An 18,547-nucleotide genomic window follows, 5' to 3' on the forward strand; every position below is an offset into this window, starting at 1 on the left:
ATACTGAGTCCGACCATTTGTCCATTTAACCCACTATTGTTGACACTGACAGGCAGCACCTCTCCAGGGTTTCAGGCAGGAGTTTTTCTAGTTCTACCTGGAGATGCCAAAGACTAAGCCTGAGATCTTCTGCATGCAAAGCATGTGCTCCACCACTGAGCTATGGCCAGAAAGGGTCTCCAGGAGGTTTACTGGAGGCCTAATAATTATTGTTAGGAAAACAAATTTCTGATACTGTATTTCTTGCTTTCTTTATACTTAATTCATATTGTACCTAATTGTTATTGTTACCACCTCTAACACCAAGCAAGCAATTTATAGGCAAAACCTTATTGGCATAACTTGATTTTGAATATTTTTATTCCATATCTTGATTCTTTTTCTTTTGTTATTGTTCACTGCTCAGGAAACTTGCTAGATATAGAGTTATCTATAAATTTTGTAAATAAATAACTGAGCAAGGTAAACTCTGCCGATACTCTGTTCACGAAGCAGCATCCCTCATCGGTTTACAATATTAGTATTCACCTTTTCATTCTGTCATATACGGAGTACATTTAAAAAACTAAAAGGTTTTCTTGGTCATAGCACTGTGTGTTACTGCACTAATAGCTAGGGCATGGATCTGATATCGTCCTTCCACCAGCAGAACAGGAATTGCTGGCAGAATGGGCCTACCCCACCCTCTCCCTCTCTGTGAAACACTCATGCACCCCCAAATCTGATTTGGAGGGTTGGAGGACTCTGGGGGTTGGGGGACCCTCCAGAACAGAATTGGGCAGCATGAAGGGTGCTGCAAGGGGGCGGAGAGGACAGAGAAGTCTTTTTACTCCAGTGATTTCCATGCCTCTGGTGAAATGATGATGTTGAATCCAAGCCTATGACCGTAATCAAGGTTAGGAAGAATATGGAATCTTTTGCACTTTCTGAATATTGACATTTGGATTTTGATGGTGAAATTTCAATTTCCAAAACTGGATGTCTCCAAGTTCAGAGGCAGTATAATGCCACTGCATGCTAGTTGCTGGGGACCAAGAACAGGAGATGGCGATTGTCTTCAGTGTGGAGCAGTGGTTAGAGTGCTGGACTGGAACTTGGGAGAACCATGTTCTAGTTCCACTTGGCCATAAAGTTCACTGGGTGACTTTGGGCCAATCACTGACTCTTAGCCTAACCTACCTCACAAGTTTGTTGTGAAGATAAAAGGGAGAGGAGGAGGATCGTGTAAGCTGCCCTTGGGTTCCTTGGAGGAAAAAAGGTGGAATAAAAATGTAGTAGTAGTAGTAATAATAATAATAATAGGAAACGGCATGCTGAACTAGATGAGCTCTTAGTCTAATCCAGCAGGGTTCTCCTTATGTTCTTACATAAATTTGATATGCCAAATTCCCCTCTTACTGGGGAGCTGTGATTTGTGGAGGTGTGCAGGCCAGCAGCAAAGGGAGGAAAGGCTGGTGAGGAGCAGTTGCGCAGCCGCGACATCAGTGCCTTCCTGGGGAGAGGACTGCCGAGCCTATTGGTGCTCTGATGGGCTTGAAGGGGGTGGGGCGAAAGAGGCGGACTCACCGGAGTGAGATCTCTGCTTTCTCATTCCAGTTCAACCTCAGGCCCCTCAAAGCAGGCCTCCCGTGTGGCTGCAGGCTTGACATTGGCAGTCCATGCCGTGGGGTGCCTCTGGCCCTGCCATCCACCACCAGCGCTCCTGGCATGTGGGCCAGGAAGGGGGAATCGGACAGCAGACGGGCTGGTCAATGACAGGGTCTACACCCTATGTTGTCGCCAAGTCTATTCAAATGAAAGTCAGTAAAGTTGTGGGCAATTTATTTTCCTGGCTATGTCTCTATGTCTAATTTGTTCTCTTCCCTTTGCCAACTGGACCCAATTAAGTGCTGCCCACGTAACTGTTTGGATTAGTTGAATGAATGAATGAATGAATACAGTTAATAGAAAGTTTACTAAATTCTATTATGTCATCTATCAGGTATAATTAAATACTGATTCTTACTGCATGTCTGATATTGTCAAAGGTTTCCTTGTTTGTGTTTTATACTGATGAATCTGATATGATGAAGGGTGGTATAAAATATGCTAATTTTTTAAAAAGTTGATTGCTACAGGCATCTATTTTTGGATGTTGAGTGCTACTGTATGCCAGTTGTCAGACAAGATAAGATACTGATTGCTATGGCATGTTAGCTACTAAATATTGTAAAAAATAGAACCTGACTTCTGTATCAGATTTATGTTAAGATAGTGACTGCTATTACTTTCAAGCTGTCAGGTACTGTAAACTGGTAATTCCTAATAAAGCGCAAATCTTCAGATGTCAAATGATGTTGATTATGCAATATTCATAAACTATTAGAAGAGCATTTTTACATCCAGAGACTATTCAACATCAAAATCCATGGAGGAGCTTTTTGAGGGGTGCAAATGTGTTTTAGCTCTACCTTTGGCCCTAAATACATATTTCCTATGTGAATACACTTTTCCTTGTGATGATTATATAATTTGGTTTATATAATAATCTTAACTGTATACATAGCTACAACTTAATGGATCACTTCCAGCATTCAGGGAATCTACTACCTGTTCAATGCTCTCTCCCACTTGCTTGGTTATTTTGTCCTTGGTTAAATCTATCCAATATCAGGAAACTTCCTAGCGATGAAGGTTGTTTGGCAGTGATGGGCTCTCCTTCACTGGAGGTATTTAAGCAGAGGCTGGATGGCTATCTGTCAGGGATGGTGTAGCTTCATCCTAATATATTTGCTAACATGCAAGCTATGGCTTCTTGCATATGGTTCTGCATTTGGCCCTGTCTGACAGGGCACATGTAGAGGTATTTCCATATAATGTTACTAAGGCAATGAACAGATAAGGTCATTGTACAATAAATGTCAAGGATACACAAAATGACATTTCTAAGTCAAACCGTAGTACCCTGTGTACTTCATAGATTAAGAACATAAGAAAAGCCATTCTGGATCAGACCAAAGGCCCATCTAGTCCAGCATTCTGTTCACACAGTGGACAATAAACTGCCTGTAGGAAGCCCACAAGTAGGACATGAGTGCAACAGCACCCTCCCACTCATGTTCCCCAGCAACTGGTATACAGAGGCATACTGCCCCTGATACTGGATGTAGCATATAACCATCAGGACTAGTAGCCATTGACTAACTTTTTTAACGTTAAAAGTGCTACCTCACTTCAAGTGCTATCAAAGCTTTCTAGCCAAGATATTTTTAGACATAAGAAACAAGCTGATTTTGGAAGGAAGAAAGAAAGAAAGATCCTATTAAGTTTTTTGTTTTTTTAAAAAATGAGAACTCCTGATTTGCAACACCTAACAGCATTTGTTAAAGCCCGAGACAAGTGGCTGGAATAATGTAAAAACGTTTTATTTACTTTAGTGATTTGAAACTTCCTGTGGAAATAGCTCCCAGGTTTCCTGATGGAAGGTTTTGTTTATCTTTGCCAAGCACCATCAGGAATCTAAAATAAAATGCCTTTAGTGACACTGGTCAGCCAGGAGATAAGGCTACACTGTTCCTGTCTCACCCTCAGTAATTGCAAACACGCCCGTAGTGCTGCTTTGTGCCAGCAAAACAGCCCCCCAAAAGAGGGGAAGGATCAAACTGAAGGGGTGGAGTGTGTAGAAGAGATAGAATAGATTAATTTGGCATTCAGAGATAACTAGGGAGGCTGTGATGGCTTTGAACATCATGAGCTTCCTAAAAAAACAAACGTAGCATACTGAAAACTACAAATGTAGTTACACGCAGGTGCCTTTCAGATGCAACCCCCAGTCATATGGAAGCCATGATGTGCTCCCGTGCAGATGGAGGCTGCATTTCAATGACACAACCATACAGGCAGACCCAATTGCAAGGTTCTTTCCAATAGAATTGGCACCATGTCAGAGTACATCACAAAAAAGCAGCTGCACAGCTGAGGGTTGCTAGGGTGGCCACTTACACATTACCAAAAAAAGAGGATACCAATTTGCACAACATTTACAAAAGTAAATGTATATGTTTAGGTGCAAATTTAGAAACAGTAACTATAATTTAAATGGAAATAAAATATATCATAGTAGAGGACTGACCAGGTGAGTTGTGTGTGTGCTCTGTCTGCTGTCCAGGTACTAACTCTTGATGGGCAACTTCAAGGCCCCTGCTGCTCTCCCTCCTTACACTTCTTTAACTTTAAACCAGACCTGGGCTGGAAAGCTAAACAAATAGAGGACACCTTCAAATTGACAACTGTCCTCTGCCAGCTCTCCAAAATGGAGAAATGACTTCCATAAAGTAGGACACTTGGCCACCCTAACTGGCTGTATGTGAAAGCAGTAGTGCTGGTAGGCATGGACTTCAGTAGGATGCCCAATTCTCAGCGGGCATCCTACTAAATAAAGCATATAGGGGAAAGAGAAGCAGGGCAACTTGAGGCCCTCCTGATGTTTTGGCCTACAACTCCCATCAGCCCTAGCCAGCATAGCCAATGGTGAGGGATGATGGAAGTCATAGGCCAAAACAGTCAGAGTTGCCTAACTCTGAAGTAAGTAAACAAATCAAAATTGGCTCCAGTGTAGCAGGTTCAGAACAGGTCAGTCCAGATATGCAAAGGCTTGAAAAGTACTAATTTAGTAAACTATGACTGCAATCCTAAATACATTTTCTAGGGAGGAAGTTCCATGGAACACAATGGGATTTATTTATGAGTAAATATGCATAGGATTGTGCTGTATATCAGAAAACTATGGAATGGAGGTAGGAATCATGGGCCATATCTGAGGAAGGTGAACTTGAAAAATTTCCATTGGGATCCAAACCTGTCCAGATGTTACTTTTTTGTTTTGTCCCAGCATGAGTCACTGATGATAAAGGGGCACTGATGGGCAATTTGGACAGCCCACATTGCCCATCCCTCATATATGCCTTGCAGTCTCTGAAACCAACCTGCAGTTGGAGCCTCCATCTTCCCTTGGCCACCTACAATGCAGTTTATGGGGCTCCAGAAAGCCCATCCACAACCTCACAGACCATGTTTCAACAAAACTCCATCTCCTTGCCTGTTTTCCTTTCTAATAATATTTGTACATTTTAACATACAAGCCAAATTCCATACCTTCATTATCCATTCGCTTAACAAAGGAGTTTCTTTCTGTTTCCGGCAATTACTAATAGTCTTGCTGCTGTTAATAGGTGAATAATTACCTAATTCCTGTAAAATTCTGGACCACATTGGCAAACGGTTCAGGCCCAGGGGCCAAAAGTGGCCCTCTGGGGTTCCCCAGAAGGTAATACCCTTTCCCATGGTCACACCCACTTCCCCCAAACATGGATCGTGTGCAGTATTTTTCCTCTTCTGAAAGGTTCCAATGCCTCTAAGGCTTCGTTACTGGCTGTAAGAGCTTTAAGCTAAAATATTCTGCTATTTTTCACCCCATCCCTTTTGCCTTCGGCCTTGCCCACCACTGGAATGTGGCCCCAGTAAGCTTCTCTGAAATTTAATTTGGCCCTCCAGCTGAAAGAAGTTCAGTGCACCTGCACTACTAGATCAAGTGGTAGGCTATGCCCTGTCATTTCCCTTACATTACCCCAAACCATCTTCCAAAATATTTTAATATTTGGGCAACCCTCACCAAACCCGAGCCTCTACTTACTTGGCCTCCTATAAACTGATATGCGTATGAGCACTTATGACCTCTGGCAGCCTGGTCCAATGGAGGTCTCCTCCCTTGTTATATTGGGCCTAACACAGTTTTTGCCACCCTGGTGCCCTCCAGATGTTTTACATTTCAACTCTCATCAGTCCCAGTAGCCAATGGTTGTTGTAGTATCAAACATCTGGAGGGCACCAGTGTGGGGAAATCTCACCTAGCACATAACTTGAGGAGGATGGCCTGTTTGTCCTGTGATCAGACACCGCACACATGTCCCAGGGCATTTTCTATCTGGTCCCCTTTGCAGTACAGAGTAGCAATAGTCCCTCAAAGAAAACATCTTCTTGCCCTGCATATGTTCCTGTCCCCTCTCCCTGCCATTCTCTGGTTAAGCCAGACTTCAGATGAGAACAAACTTGAAAGTTGTTGAAAAGCTAACAAATCTCTAGCAATCAGTCTAGCCCTGAAGTATCTATTTTGAATATACTGAAAGGAAATCCTTTTTAGCATCCTGGCCTTTTGTTCACAGCCATCAGCATTTTGAGCTGGCATTAGTTTAAAGGTGCTTTCTTTTTTCTTTTCTTATTCTTTTTTTTTGTTCCTCAGCAAGGGCAGAGAAATCAGAACATTTATTTTTCAGTTGACTGCAAGGAGAAAAGGTTAGCTGATTAGACTAACTTAAATTAGAATGGATTCACACAGTTGCTTTCCTTACACCACAAAGGGCTTAGTTCAGCCCATCTTGAGAACTACATGAGTTTGATCATAGAAAGAGTTCATCAGGCTTTTGGTTTATTGGGGAAAAGGCATGTGAATCCAAGACTCATTTCTGCGGCCTACACCTTTCTGTGTACAGAACAGACATAGGTGAACCAGCCATGTGACTGACCCAGATATAATGGACTGTATCCAGTGGTGTCATTCTACTAGTGCAAAGCCTCTATCACTTGCGCAAGGGTGAAACCTTGCTTTCATCCTTGTGCAAGTGTCAAATGCGATACTTTGTTTTTGCTTATGCAAGCTGTTCTGCAAGCCATTGCACAAGGCATTGTACAAAACTTTCCCCAAGACGTTCCCCAAGGGGTTGCACAAGTCATTCCACAAGCTGTTCCAGAACTCATTATGACTTCATTATGCTAGATGTTGTTTACATTTGTTGTGTTAGTTGTTCTGCTAGCGGTTGTGCAACCACTATTGAAACATCGCCAACTCTTCCCATTGTTCCACTAGTGTAACGTTGGATACAACCCAGTGTTTTCAGACATTCTGTGATATTACAGCAACTCAGCCAATAAGTAAGTTGAAGAGAGAATGGGCAGTATCCAATACTGCTGCTGTGCCTCCACTAGTTTTGTTGCGCCCATGGGACCAACCGCTAATGCAACAGGAAACTAGCGCTTCCTAAAGCAGCCCTGGAAATTAGTGGAAGTGCTCATTTCCTGAACAGTGGGACTTTCTGGGAGTTCTGTTGACCCACCCCATTCTGGAAATGTGTGTTTCTGCTCATTTCTGGTTGCTTCAGGGACCACTAGCTTCCCGTTGTGCTAGAGGTGGGTCCTGCTAGTCTGGGGGGCAACATTAGATACAGCCCCATATCTCACAGGTGAGGTGACTGGCATCTGTTAGTGATGAGCAGACAGTTCCCAGTCTAGTATATTTGCAACATATTATAACAGTCCATTTCTTACCACTCTGAGAATTCTGTTATTTGCATCCACCCTCAACAAAGAAACAGGTAAACATTTAATCTATCCAATTGTGGTATGATTTGACATTGTATAAATTGTACCTCACCTGTGACAAAATAACTAATGCTTCTTTTGTCACTTCCCACTTTATTGGAAGCAATGCAGCTGTAGATTCCGGATGACCTGGATTCAGCCACAACCAGTATGCTTGCAGTCTGTGAAAGGAAGAAAAGCTTTAGTTCTTGTACGAACTGTGTTTCCTTGATCCTCCCAAATAGTGACACTGGTATGATTCAGTTGTTCCATTCATTCAATGAAAGGCTGAGTAGCAGCTAGGAGGTGCTGCCATGTAGAGCCATGGAAATAATGGAAAAACAACAGGAAGGCAACGTTCCCAGGAGACTTGTACATTATCAGTCATTACATTCTGAATATGTGGATTAGGGTTTAAGACTGATTTATCTCGTGCTTGTAATGGACTGATGACAAGTTGCAATAGATGAGGTGTGGCATAGTGAGCTCGTTCCCACTGGCTGCCCAGGGGTGACTCAGTCAGCCAAAAGAGTTGGCAAGGATAACATTGAAGAACATGGCTCCCATTTGCAACAGGTTCATTTACTGAGTGAAAAAGTGGCAGAAAAGGGATAGTGGTTCATTCTTTGCTTCTCCACCCCTTCCTTTTTACTTGTCACCATTTAGATACAAGATGCAGTTATAAAGGAATAATGCTGATGGTAGGTTTTCTCTGGGGCAATTTTCAGTTCGCTGGAGGTGTGTATGTGGATATGAAACACTGTATTTTAAGAACATGTGTTTTTGTTTTACATTTCACAATATGTATGGCAACGTAGTTATATAGGTCATTCAGATTATTATTATTTTAAGCAAAATGGCACCTGTATCAACTACATAGGCTCATTTAATTATTTATATCAATATCCAGAGTGTAGATCCAGAGATGTGGGAGATCCTGGAGAAGAATCACACGTTGTCTGAAAAAATGTGGCCCTTCCACTATAAATGGAGCGAGGGTATGATGTTGCTAACCCTCAAAGACTAACATGTGGCATACTTTGAACTACTCATCTAGATATACCCTTGATCAGCCTTCCTCAGCATGGTGCCCTCCCAGGCTTCCTGACCATTGGCCATGCTAGCTGGGGCTGTCATCCAAAACATCCGGAGGGCACCAAGTTGGAGAAGGTTGCTCTTGATGATAGGTCTTTTTCTCTCCAAGTCCCCATGGTGGTGGGGGAGTAACTTTGAGCATTTGGGGGTGGGAAGGTTTAAACCTTCCCTACCAATGTGTGGGTGGTCCCAACCCAGATCAGGGCCTTGTGTGCTAAGGTAAACATAACGATCAAGTTCAGCTGCATGCTAAGTATTTTACATAGTGTGTAGTTTAGCCCTTACAAAGCAAAATGTATCCTTTGTTGTAATTAACCACAGACAGATGAGCAAATAGCCAACAATGGAAGCTTTTTTTATCATAAGACTCTCAACATCACACCCAAAAGATCACCCTTTTGTGTGCTTTTCTGGGCATGCTATTTTTATTTTATTCTTTGGTAATGGAAGGCTGCCGACATTTTAAAATGAGTCCTGGAACTTTGAATGGTGATTCCATTATTAGCCAATATTTCCAGTGGGTATTTATTTGCCATCAGACAGACATGAGTCTGACATTTCAGCCACTCCTGCCATCTCAAAAAAACCCCCAAAACACAGCTTGAGTAAAGAAAAACAAGTTGTGACTCTAAGGCTGATGATTCAATATGTCATGTCCAGGTAGAATTTCATTTCCAACATGCAGGAGAGGAGCTATGTTAGTCTACAGTGGCAAAAAGACAAAAGGTATCTGACATGCTAGAATCATACTGGTCTGATGTGGTATAAACAAAGTAGGCTCTTGCCTACACAAGTCTAATTCCAGTATAGTGAGGTACTTACTACAAAACAACAACAACAAAAAACACTTGAGCAGTCGTAGACATTTGTTCAAAAGATTAATGTCACCTTCTGACTTGCTCCTTGCAGAGATTCACATAGAAATTCTGAGGCTGATTTTACATGTGGGGATTAAATTGGCTTTTGTTTAACACAGTCTGTAACACTCATGGCTCATCAACCCTACTAGAAAGAAGGTACATTTGATATCCTTTCTATCCCACGTTAACAGCCTTCAAACATAAGACACAAATAGCCCTAGAGGAACTTTTTAGTTTCTTATATGAAAATGTTCCAACTAGTCCTGTAATTATTTGAAGAACTAAACTCATGAAGTCGGCTCTGATCAAAGGAAAAAAAAAATCTAGAGAAACACCCAGGCTGGTAAGACACCCATATGCCTGCTAAAGAACTTTAGGGAGTTCCAAAAGTGCAAAAGCAAAAAATGTTCAATGGAATTGCTCATGTTAGAAAGTGGTCACTTATTACTACCTTAATATGTTCCCCTGTCCCCATCACAGGCTTAGACCTAACAGTCTGAAATGAATCTTTGCTGTATTGGACAGAACATTATGTTAACCTTACTAGAACATATGACCAGGTGTAAGTAAATGAAGCACCTGAAGCAAAAATGGAAAATATATGATCCTAACAGGCCAGGGATGGGCAACTTGTAGTCTGCCAGATGTTTTAGGGTAGCCATGTGTCCTCTTTACAGAGGACAGTCCTCTAATTTGAAGGGATGCCAGAGGATTGCCCTTTACTTTAAATGTATCCTCTATTTGAAGGGTTGCCCACTCCAAAGATAAAGAACCATCAGAACAGCCTCCCTCAACCAGGCACCCTCTAGCTGCGTTGGACTAGAACTCCCAGCATCCCCCAGCCAGCCACACCTGGACAGCAAATTGAGCAAGACACACAGGTTACCTGGTCACAGGCTTCCACACCATGGTGAGATGACTCTATTTCTATTTAAATTATAATAATTATTTCTAAATTTGCATCTGAACATATACATTAGCATTTGCAAATTAGTGTCCTCTTTTTTGGTGATGCATTTTCTCTTTTTTTTTACAATCCATAAGTGGCCACGCTATTTGGCCTACAACTCCCATCATCCCTCACCATTGGCTATGCTGGCTAGGGCTGATGGGAGTTGTAGACCAAAACATCTGGAGGGAGACACGTTTGCCCACCCCTGCACTAGGGCATCCAAGAAATGTATGATTTGGCATTCACCTCAATGGCACTCCGTTCTGTCATTTGTGCTTAATATAGAATTAAGTTCCTTGATTTCTGTGGTTAGGCACATTGTACCACCCTGCCCTGCCCTGCGGGTGTATGCAATCTTGAAGCACTAAGTTTACAATCCTATAATGTACACACTTACCTGGAAGTAAGGGCAATTGAGTATCATGGGAATTATTTCTGAACAAATATCCATAGGGTTGGGCTTCATGAGCCCAAACGATGTGCCGGAATACTCACTCACTCAAAAGTAAGAGTGGTGGGGAGGCAGCCCTTGGCCTGACACTGCAGTCATCAGTTTCTGGGGTGGGAGTGGGCAAATTTAGCCCTCCTAGGGCGCAATCCTATGGGGATAGGCGGGTGCCACCGACCTCGGAGGTGACCACCTATCCAATGCAGGGCAGGAGAAGCACGAAGGGGATCGTTCCCTCCATGCTTCTAGACACCTATTCTAGACACCATGCTTCTAGACTCCATTTGCGACTAGACACCTGATTTTGGCTGTCCAGTCGTAGGAAGGTGGAGCAGAGGAGGAGGCTGCTGGACGACACATATGATGTGTCGTACCAGCATTTCCACCTTCCCTGCCCTGGAATGCCCCGCTTTAGCCGCTCCATGCTCCTCTTCGGAGCATGGAGTGCAGGGCTGTTCTGTGCTGCCTGCGAGGCAGCGCAGAAGGAGGGGGTAAGGTCGGTTCCTGGAAAACCAGATATCCTATGGCTGTCTAGCCACTGACTAGCGGCCATAGGATTGCTCCCCCAATGCTGTGCCATGGTGCAGTGATATGGTTTCTTCCGTGGAACAGTGGCCATATGGCAGTAACTAAATATACTAAGTAATGCCATTGGGAGTAAAATATGCCCAGCCTTCTTGAAATTCATAATCCCATGCCCTGCTGACAGGGAGTATAGTTTTATTTATTATTTATGAGGCTATTGTTTTATTATTTCATGAGGTTTATAATTATTTCACCTGGTTTATAAATATTCCTCCCTGAATCATTGCAGATCAGGAGTGGGCAACTTAGGACCTCCTGATGTTTTGGCCTACAACTCACATCATCCCTAGCCAGCATTGCCAATTGTAGGCCAAAATATCTGGAGGGCCACTCAATTGTAAACAAAACTCCACAAAATGGGGCAGTCACACAGAAAGCTTTCCAGTATTTTAAACTCTCTTTACCAAGGTGTCTTGACCAAACTAAGTTTTGAAGTAAAGTCAGTAGGGAACGCCAGGTATTTTCAAGGTGAGATATCTGTCAAGGTTGTTTATTAGTGCATCACTTAAAGCAGGGATAAGGAACTTGTGACCCTCCAGATGTTTTGGCCTACAACTCATGTCATCTCTCACTAGTGGCTATACTGGCTAAGACTGATGGGAGTTGTAGGCCAGAACATCTGGAGAGCCACAGGTTGCCTGCCCCTGATGATACTGTCATGTATTGCCTTTAAAAAAAGAAAAAACTCAGGCCGGGCCCTTTGTTAAAGGAAGGTGATCTTCTATTGTCCTGACTGCAAACTGTGCAGCTAAGTGGCTCATGCCTGCAGCTCCCAGATTTGTTTGGTCTCTAGTCATTAATGGTTCACCTGGCCCCTGGTTACTCAGTCCCGCAGTACTCCTGGTTCTCTCTCTGCACCTGCCTCAAAAGGATTGCCTTTTGGAATTGATCTCAGCCAGGGCTGGCCCAAGACACTGTGCTGCTTGAGGCGAAAGACAAGATGGTGCCCACCCTCCAGTCCACCTATAGAAGCCAACTGGATTAGTAGTTGAATCTTACTTCAACACTGGTAATCCTCCACCTCACCAGAGGGCAACAAGCCAGCACTTGCCTCCTCAGGTGAACGCCTGACTTTGCCTAATGGTAGAGCCAGGCCTGACCTCTGCTTGCTTCTCCAACCTGTTAGTTTTCCTCACACACCTTGGCCCAACCCTGCAAATATCTAGATTTGTGTGTGTGTGCTTGTTCTATCACAGTTAATATGTCCAGTGTGGGATGGGTAAATCTTCTAAATCATATTGTTTAATTAATCAGCCAATACAGCTGATTAATGATTGCAGCAATACAGCAACAATATGAGTATGGTTGCACTGTTCAAATTCTCCCTACTTTACAACTATTTAAGGCAGCGGAGCCCTCTCTAGCATTGAATAGGAAGCCACAGACGCATTGGGGCAAATGCTTGAGTTTTCAATCTGTAGAAGGGAACTACCAGTGAGGGGGCTTCCAAGTGGAGGGGTCCTGGCACTAACAATTAGAAAGCATTGTGCAGCTACTCCATCTTTTCTTACTTAACAGATTTTCTGTGGTAAGAAAAATGATGGAAGAAGCAGTGGGAAAATGGGAGGGTTATGACTGGACAATGAAGATGTCTGTCCCCTGAGTTATGGATGATTGTGTGCATGGATTTTCTCCCACAAGCTTACTATCTGGTCTTAGATACATCTCCTTCCCTTAGGGTGCTTCCAAATGAGGCTTTAATTCTGCCATCATCCTGATTTTATGGGTGCGGGATCCAGACGTCATCATCTTCAACTCATAACCCTCCTGCGTTTTCTTGCTGTTTCTTCTGTTTTCTTCCTTACCATGGAAAATCCATGAAGGAAGAGAAGACAGAATAGCTGCACAATGCCATCTGAGGGCGAGGCCCCTTTTGTCTGGAAGCACCCTTAATCTCTGTTAAACTGGGAGATTAGGGATGAGTTTGGCTGGATAGAGGTGGGTGTGAGACAAATGGGGTGGGTTTAAAGAATGGGCAATGGGGTGAAATTTTGACACCCCCCACCCAGTCCTTTGTTCTAAACAGCACTTGACTCAGTCAGGTTGAGAACAGTCCGAACAGGCAACACCTTCTCTTATTTGTCATTTTCTCTCTCTCTCAAAATACATATAGGGCAACATATACTACCAGGAAGCACCAAAAGAGGAAGTGTATATGAGTTATGCTTCCTCTTCCCAGGCTTCTGAGTAAAGTATGAGGGGGGCAACTTGCACATTGTTCCCCATCTATAGGTCTGCTCTGCTTGCCTTCTGCCGGTACTCACTGTGCCTCTGTATGAAACCCTGAAGTATTTTCCAGTATTGCCTCACTCTGGAGGAAATTTCAGACTGTATTTAAATCAAATTCCCAACCTTCTCTTTTGTACAATAATCTTATCAAGACTTGGAACATCCTTATGGGCTCTTGTTTGAAGCCTCTCCAAATTTTCAGTATCATTTTTGTTTTAAAGTGTGACCACCAATACCAGACATGGGATGATGTCCAACAAACTAGCATCACTTCCCTTAACAAATTCACTTAAAAGTCAGATATGCGGAAAATGGTTTCAGAAAACAAGGACGTTACACAATGGCATGAAATGGTGTGGGTTGGTGTTCAATGTTGTTAGTTCAGGCTTGCAGCAGTGCTGGGATTTTGATACCACTTAATACTTTAGCCAGTTTGACACATAACATTTTTGTCCTGTCCATTCCCAGACAGTATCAACTTGAGAATTTAAGCATACAGACAGACATCTACTGCTAACTGTTTACAGCCCCTTGATACTCATTGGGGCAGATTCTTAATGGTTGTGAGTCAGTAAGTCAGTGAAGGCACACTATCATATAGGGCCAATCTGTTAGCAATTATTTGCATGAATAGCATGTCCAATTTCCACAGAGCTAAGAATAGAATACGAATTTGCACACATGCATACTGTGATTGTAATGCTGCATCAAAAATACTGTGGTGTTTGATTTTGGATGGGTGAGACTCAAGTCCAAACCTCTACTCAGGTGTACAGCTTATTGGATGCCTCAGGAGATGATACTGTTCTCAGTCTTATCTACCTCATAGGGTTAGTGTAATGTTAACTGAGATTTGAATTTTGGCAGTAGCTTTCAGTGCCACGTTCTGACAACTGGTCATTCGGCATTAGCAGCAGCTCATAGTAAATGCTCAAAGCTGAACTAACTTTTTAAATTCAAATTAACCATACCTTATTCTTCCCCTCTATTATTGCTGTTCTTTGTGTGATGCTTTGGATTCTGTTTCCTGTAGTGCTCCCAGAATTCAAAATGAAAGATCTCTCGGGACTGGAGCAAAACCCAGACCTATGACGGGATAAAGGAGAGTGAAGCAAGAGTGTCATATTATAGGACAAAGAAAATGATAAGTAATTTCCTACAACTGGCCATGGTCTCTGGAAAGATGCCCTAATTGAGTGTGCAGCATCCAGAGCCAAACTGCTTAAGACAAGGGTAGTTATTTATTTTTATGTTATTTTACATTCCTATACTGCCCAATAACCAAAGCTTTCTGGGCAGTTCACAAAAATTAAAAACCTGAAATACAGCATGATAAAATATAACATAAAACCTTTCGAAGTTTAAAACAAAATATGACCAAAGCAACAACCAGCAGCAGTATAAAGATCTAAAAACACAATGACAAATATTTAAACACAAAACTGAAGGACTAAAAAAGGAAATAAAAAGGGTTTTCACCCGTCACCGAAAAGACAGCATACTGCTGGGCTGGGAATCATTTTGGGCCGTGGGCACATCTAGCCATTTGAGAACCTGTCCTGAGCACCAGCACAAAATGGGTGCCATGGGAGGTGTGGCAAAGGACAAGTAACCTGCCCACCTCAGTACAACACAGAGGTGGGCTGAGCCTAAACACACAACAATTCCTTTCAACCTAGTTTTCAGCCCCAAGAGAAACCTATTTCACAGCAATTCCAGCTGCCAGTAAGAAAATGTGTTGATTTTTTTTAAAGTGGGACGGGTAGGGCACCTTGGTGGGTGCCAAGAAAGGTGTTTGGGGGTGCACTGGTGCCTACGGGCACCACTTCACTTACCCCTGGCATGGTGTATAGCTCTACTTGTCAAGAAATGCTTTTTAAGTAATTTCAACAAAAGGATCTGATTTTCCAAATCTTCAGGCTGACTTGAAATCCACTGAAGTTTGATGTAAATAGTAAATCGCTGTTTTCAGCAGGTTCAGGCGATCTTCATTCACACCCTACCATACAGGTTTGTACTTACTTAAAAACATTTCTACCATGCTTTTGTGTTCACAATGGACATCCTTAGCAAGGATTACTGAGTATGTGATATCCTTTGAAGACTTAAAAACACCATATAAATACTATTATTATTAAAGAGACTACTTTTTATGTATGTATGTATGTGTGTATGTATTTGTTATAACTTTATTTTTAACTTCAAAATCTGGATGGTGATATCTGTTGCTTGGATTTTTTAGTTCTTTACCAATCTTCAGATTTTAGGAAGGATTCAAGTTTTGAGGTAGAGTTACTGACATGTTAGCAACTGTGTCACACATTTTTAAAAGATGAGATCTCAAAGTGACTGATTGATTTAATTTATGTTCCACTTTTTCCCATAGGCTCAGAGTGGGTTACAGCATTTTTTTCTAAGTGTCAATAGTTCTGTACTCAAGGGGCTCACCTTCTAAGGCAGGGGTGTTGAACCTGAGACTCACTGGCCAAATCTGACCTCTGGGTTCTCAGAGATACACCCTTCCAGTGACCCCATCCCTATTCCCTCAACTTCTGATTCTTTGGTGCTTTTCTAGCGTTTGCACATTTCCCACCCCACATTCTAAAAGTCTGAAATCCCTCTTCTAAGGCTTAGCTACTGGGAGTACAAGCTGTAAACTAAAATATGCTGGTATTTGGAGTGTTTTTGGTATTTTGGCCCCATCCCCTTTTGCTTTCAGGCCCACCCCTTTTTGCCTTCAGCCCCACCCACCACTGGAATGCAGCCCCCAAGAGCTTCTCTGTAACTGATTTCAGCCCTCCGGCTGAAATGGGTTTGACACCCAAGATTTAAAGATTTATCCAAATCTGGATAAATAAAGGCAGCATGATCAAGAAGCGGTATATGGAATTTGATTCCTGGTCAAACATGGGATTTCTGGACAGGTTGGCAATGCTGCCATGGCATTTATATTGGAGCACTTTGTCAAGTGATAGCAATAACCATTTAAGGGCACAGTCCTATGCATAGTTTAGACAGAAAAAAGGCCCTACAATACCCAGCATTCCCCAGCCAGCCATGGGGAATGTCTAAACATGCATAGGATTGCGCCCTTAATTGTTGAAGTCTCATAAGAACATCTGTTAATATAGTATTAAGAGTACTCCACGCACGCACCACCATGCAGGTTCTTTTACTAAGATGAAAAACATGTTTACACACCTATCTTTATTTTGTCATAAAAGAATTAACTAGGGCTGTGCACTGCTTTGGCCCAAAGCCCAAGCTCTGAGTCGAAGCGGGGCGCTTTGGGCCACCTCCAAGGTGAGGCAGAGGGGACACTAAGTGGCCGGAAGTGAAGCGGGTCAATCCAAAACACTTCGGTGCAATCCAGAAACCCAGCCACCACGCCGCCGCCACTGCCTAGTCCCCAGCTCCTTACCTGGGTCCTATGGACACGCACCAGCAGCCTTCTTGTTGTTAGGGGGGGAGCCATTTTTAAAATGGCGACTCTCTGTATTTCTGGAAATATAGGGAGTTGCCATTTTAAAAATGGCTCCCCCCTCCAGAAAAACGAGATGGGTGCCAGCATTCATCTAGAGGGCCTAGGAGCTGGTTGCGGCAGTGGCTCCTCTGGTGGCAGCGGCAGCCCCTCCGGCACTGACACTGGCTCCTCCAGCAGTGCCGGCAATGGCTCCCTTGGCACCAGTGGCGGTACCAGCAGCTCCCCCTGGCAGTGCCAGATCCCCCTGGTAGCGCCGGCAGTGCCTTCCCCGGCAGTGCCTCACCTGGCAGCACCAATGGCAGTGGCAGCAGTGGTTCCCTCAGCAGTGTTGCTGATGGCTTCCCTGGCGGCAGCACCCTCACCCATGGTACAAGGGTCCAGGTAAGGAGCGGGGGGCTAGGGGGCGTGTTGGGGGGGGGAAGCAGGATTTGGATATCTGATTTCTGCTTTGGCTTTGTAGGCCGAAGCACGTCTCCCAGGCCCCCCCCCCCCGATTCAGCCCAAGTCGAATCAGGCCGGCCTCGGAAGCCCCAAAGTGACCTCTGAGTCGGATTGGGGGGTCAATGCACAGCCCTAGAATTAACAGTGCGAGACCATTTATTAGAATGTTTACTTCCATAGTTTACTAGATTTGGGATAAAATCTCCCAAATTGTAAAAATATGTAAACTTAGATGAAAACAATCAAGTGCTTTAACCTTGTGGGGTGGGAGGAGAGAGTTATGAAGTTGACAATTATTGACAATTTCAAGTGTGAGGGGTGGGTGGGGGTAGAATTCCTGTTGGTGTTACATAACAGACCGGTTCTTAATCAGAGTATTCAGATGTGGACTTGATGGAACTAATTTCTTATTCCCAAGCCTAATTTGATGCATATGGAAATAAACCATTGGAATGCTCATTACATTGTGTACATGTCATGTCTTCACATTCTTTTCTGGTAAGTATTCTTATTTTTTCCACAAGGAGGTGTTCAGTTCCAGTTTGAATGATAAGAGTTTTGACCTTTGAGGAAAGCTCTTAATACACATCAAATCTCTTTAAAGCAACTAAATTCTCTTATTTGAAGTTATTTTCTTATGTAAATCATTATCTTCTAGCAAAGTGAAATTTAAAATTTCACGCTTGTGTTCAGATAGCTGGCAATGATCACCAATCAAAAAGCATCAATTCCTTCCTAAGGTTTTAATTTCTTCAGTCGTTGATGTCATTAAATAAAAACAGCATCTGATTGTTTTGCATGACACAGGGGTTGGATCTTATGTCCTACTGATTTCAATGGATTTGCTTTAAGTATGACTAAATGTGGATCCAACTTTGTGTTAACTCATTTGACAGTTATTTAATCATAAAATGTTAATTATTTTAGGCCCCATTACAATTTATGGGAGATTTGCCATTGGTTGCAATGGGGATATTTCCTTGGTGTTAACTATCAAAACTGAACCACGGCATTTTTATGATTTTATTATTAACATTTATATACCACCTTATCTGCTAAAA

General features: G+C 42.9%; 1 protein-coding gene across 1 annotated transcript in view; it reads right to left on the minus strand.

Annotated features, from left to right (window-relative positions):
- The window catches only part of FLT1 (fms related receptor tyrosine kinase 1), a 202,649-nt gene that overhangs the window by 90,203 nt on the left and 93,899 nt on the right, over positions 1-18,547 (minus strand). Inside the window, exons 11-12 of the mRNA XM_084842930.1 lie at positions 14,533-14,647; positions 7,466-7,574 (exon numbers count right to left, since the gene is read on the minus strand). Of these exons, the coding sequence (XP_084699056.1) occupies positions 7,466-7,574; positions 14,533-14,647 (224 nt within the window). The remainder of the gene's footprint in view (positions 1-7,465; positions 7,575-14,532; positions 14,648-18,547) is intronic.

Source organism: Heloderma suspectum, chromosome 3 (genome assembly GCF_057233095.1).
Source record: "Heloderma suspectum isolate Gila_16-S chromosome 3, 16-S_ref, whole genome shotgun sequence".
Classification (NCBI taxonomy): Eukaryota; Metazoa; Chordata; class Lepidosauria; order Squamata; family Helodermatidae; genus Heloderma; species Heloderma suspectum.